The sequence below is a fragment of the Aptenodytes forsteri genome, unplaced genomic scaffold (assembly GCF_000699145.1).
Source record: "Aptenodytes forsteri isolate BGI_AS27 unplaced genomic scaffold, ASM69914v1 Scaffold183, whole genome shotgun sequence".
Lineage (NCBI taxonomy): Eukaryota > Metazoa > Chordata > Aves > Sphenisciformes > Spheniscidae > Aptenodytes > Aptenodytes forsteri.
The window spans coordinates 390,951-393,682 of NW_008795918.1; the positions used below are offsets into that span (position 1 = coordinate 390,951).

The 2,732-nt window shown below is 41.9% G+C and overlaps 1 protein-coding gene across 1 annotated transcript in view; it reads right to left on the bottom strand.

The window, feature by feature from the left end:
• Positions 1 to 2,732, bottom strand: part of DYTN (dystrotelin) — a 29,306-nt gene that overhangs the window by 6,956 nt on the left and 19,618 nt on the right. The window contains exon 12 of the mRNA XM_019473498.1: positions 1,035 to 1,194. Within this exon, the coding sequence (XP_019329043.1) occupies positions 1,035 to 1,194 (160 nt within the window). The remainder of the gene's footprint in view (positions 1 to 1,034; positions 1,195 to 2,732) is intronic.

Here is a 2,732-nt window from a genome sequence, read left to right on the forward strand (position 1 = left end):
CTTTGTTCTCATCCTAAATCCAAAACACAGCCCTGTACCAGCTACTAGAAAAGAAATTAACTCTATCCCTGCTGAAACCAGGACAATATTAAACACATATCAAACACCTCACACCTGTTAACATTTGAAATTCCCAAACTAGGTCGGTTGTCAGTACCAAAATTGTACTTGGAATTTTCTAGACAGAACTATGATGGCAAATACCATCCAGTGCATGAATGCCGAGTCTGATGTAACTGGGATGCACTGAGCTGACTGTGCATGCGCTGGACACTTAACTGTGTGTGCAGCCAGTCCTGCATGTTGTAGACAGGCCAGTGTCACAGCACACACACAGGATGGTATGCCATGCCAGGTCATACTGGACTTCATGTGCAAGTGATATAAAGCTGACCAAGTGTGCACTGCAGATGTGTCTGGCTTTTCTTTATGTTTGACCACCCCTGAAAAACACTTTAAAAACAGCATTGCAGAAAAATGCTACAAAAATGCTGTAGGTGGTAAATATGCATGCATTCCCTGTGAAATAAGGGCCTTTTTAGAACCTCAGAGATATTTTAAATGAACAAGAGTCAATACAATTGAAAAGAAAGAAAATATTTTCTGTAAGAGGTCTGTATTACATCCCAGTACAAGACAGCAATTAGGAATGACAAAAGAGTATTTTATTTATTCAATGCCAACACAGGATTCTTCTCTAAAGAAAAGACTGCAATGAGGTATCTGACACTTCTGTTGGAAACCATTTTCTTGCTCTTATTGGAATACAGTCTCATTATTTTCATTGCAGTAGTATCTAAACATCCCAGACATCAATATCTGTGCTAGATGCTAAATATATACAGAATGACAAGAAAATCCCTGCTGCAAAGAGCCTATCTGCTTTCTCTGAAGACAAGAACGTAAGATGACTGAACAGACAAGCAGAAGGTGCACAAAATAGTGTAAAGAGTGCTGGTCTGCAGGAAAAGGAGTAGTTAGTGTTCAGTAATTGCCCATAGCTGTGAAGATTCTTGATATATTTATCACCATACCTTTACTTCTTGCTTCATTTGCTGCAGCTTCATGTGCAGGTTTTCATGGCTTGCTCTCAGGCTTTGGAGCTTTGCCTCTATTTTGCAGCTTTTGTCTTCCTGGCGGTTGTGAAGAAATTGCATTTTGTCCTTCCACTTGTTGAACTGCTTCTTCGTGTACCTGCCAGGGACACAGGAGGGTGGGAATTTTGCTAGATCACACACACACAAATATATGCAGTCATGGAAAAGAGCAAGCACTGTAGCACAAACTTTCTCCTCTTTGTCAGCTCAGGGAATTTTTGTCAGCTTTGGGGTTAGAGGCCAGTGCTTCAGGGACTGGGTTGTATCCATGGAATTAGTAAGAACAGGAGTGTTCTAGATGAGGAAAGATGCGAGCTGAGTTGAACTGTGGCCAGGACTGAGCCTTGCACCTTGGGGTTTTACCTTTCCCACAAGGGTGGCTGCAATAGAAGAGACATTATAGCAGTCCCTCTCTCTAGAAGCAAGCTACTTATGGCAACTCCCTGACCTGCAAAAGATTCCCATCATTTCCCCCTGGGCAACAAAGGAGTAAAAGCAGCCTCCACCCCTTTGACTGAATTCCTTCTTGCTCCTGGTATTCTATGCAGCTTGTTTGACGATACCAATAGTTTCTGCACAGGCCGCTTGTACTTGAAAAGATACTGTGATTTTTGCAATGAGAAGTGCCACCCTCCCGCGCACACAAGAGAAGATTTAGAAATTACCTACCCAGAGCACAGTATGACAAAAACACCACTCATACCTCTGTTCTAGAGCTGGGATTTCTCTAAGAAGTCAGGGTAGAAATACAGTTTTGTCTTTCCCACCGCTGAGGTGGAGACAGACAGAAAAGCTTGTTAACACTACAGTAATAAACCAACTGCTTCATATCACACAGCTGAAATAGTTATCTCCCTTGCTTAGTTACATCCAGAAGTTCATCTGATTCACTTTCTTTTGGGTATGCATTGGCTCACAGAGAAGAGCCCCATCAGTTTCACTGGAATTATGCAAGATTTGTCTGAATGGGACAGCGAGTCAGACCATTTAAAATTAAAATTACAGTGGTCCCTTATAACAGCATTTAATGGGTCTTTACTGTAAAATGCTGACTACCTTAACTAACTCAGAGCCCGGTTCTGTGAACAGGCACATAAATGCTGGAAGTTGGTCCACAAATAAGAACAAAGAGCTTCCCATGAGTAACGTGATTCATTCACCCAGTTATATGATAAGCTCTGGCTCAGATGGTCGTGCAGTATTTCAGGAGTAGGCTTCCCAGATATCCTCTCAACTATTGCTAATCTAAACGAACGCTGAAGATCTTTGCTGCATCTCTTTATTTTCCCATGTGAGGACACAGATTTACAATGAAACCGCAATTGCTTTGCTCTAGTCTTGGAGTGCCCTTGTGTGAATTTGGAGCAGCAATTGTACATTGACTTGTTAGAATGAAACAAAACAAGAACAGAGGGAACTGAACATACTGAAGGAAATAAAGAGAGTAGATTCAGGAACAAATTCTACACTTCGCTGTAATTCCATTGGTTTCAATGGTCACAGACATGATTATATCTACAGCACATTCACATATAACTACAAAAATGAAGGAGGGGAAAGCAGAAATGAAAGAAAAAGGTAAGCACGGTTGCCCATACACCAACACCCCCCCCCCCCCCAAACCACCCCCCCCAA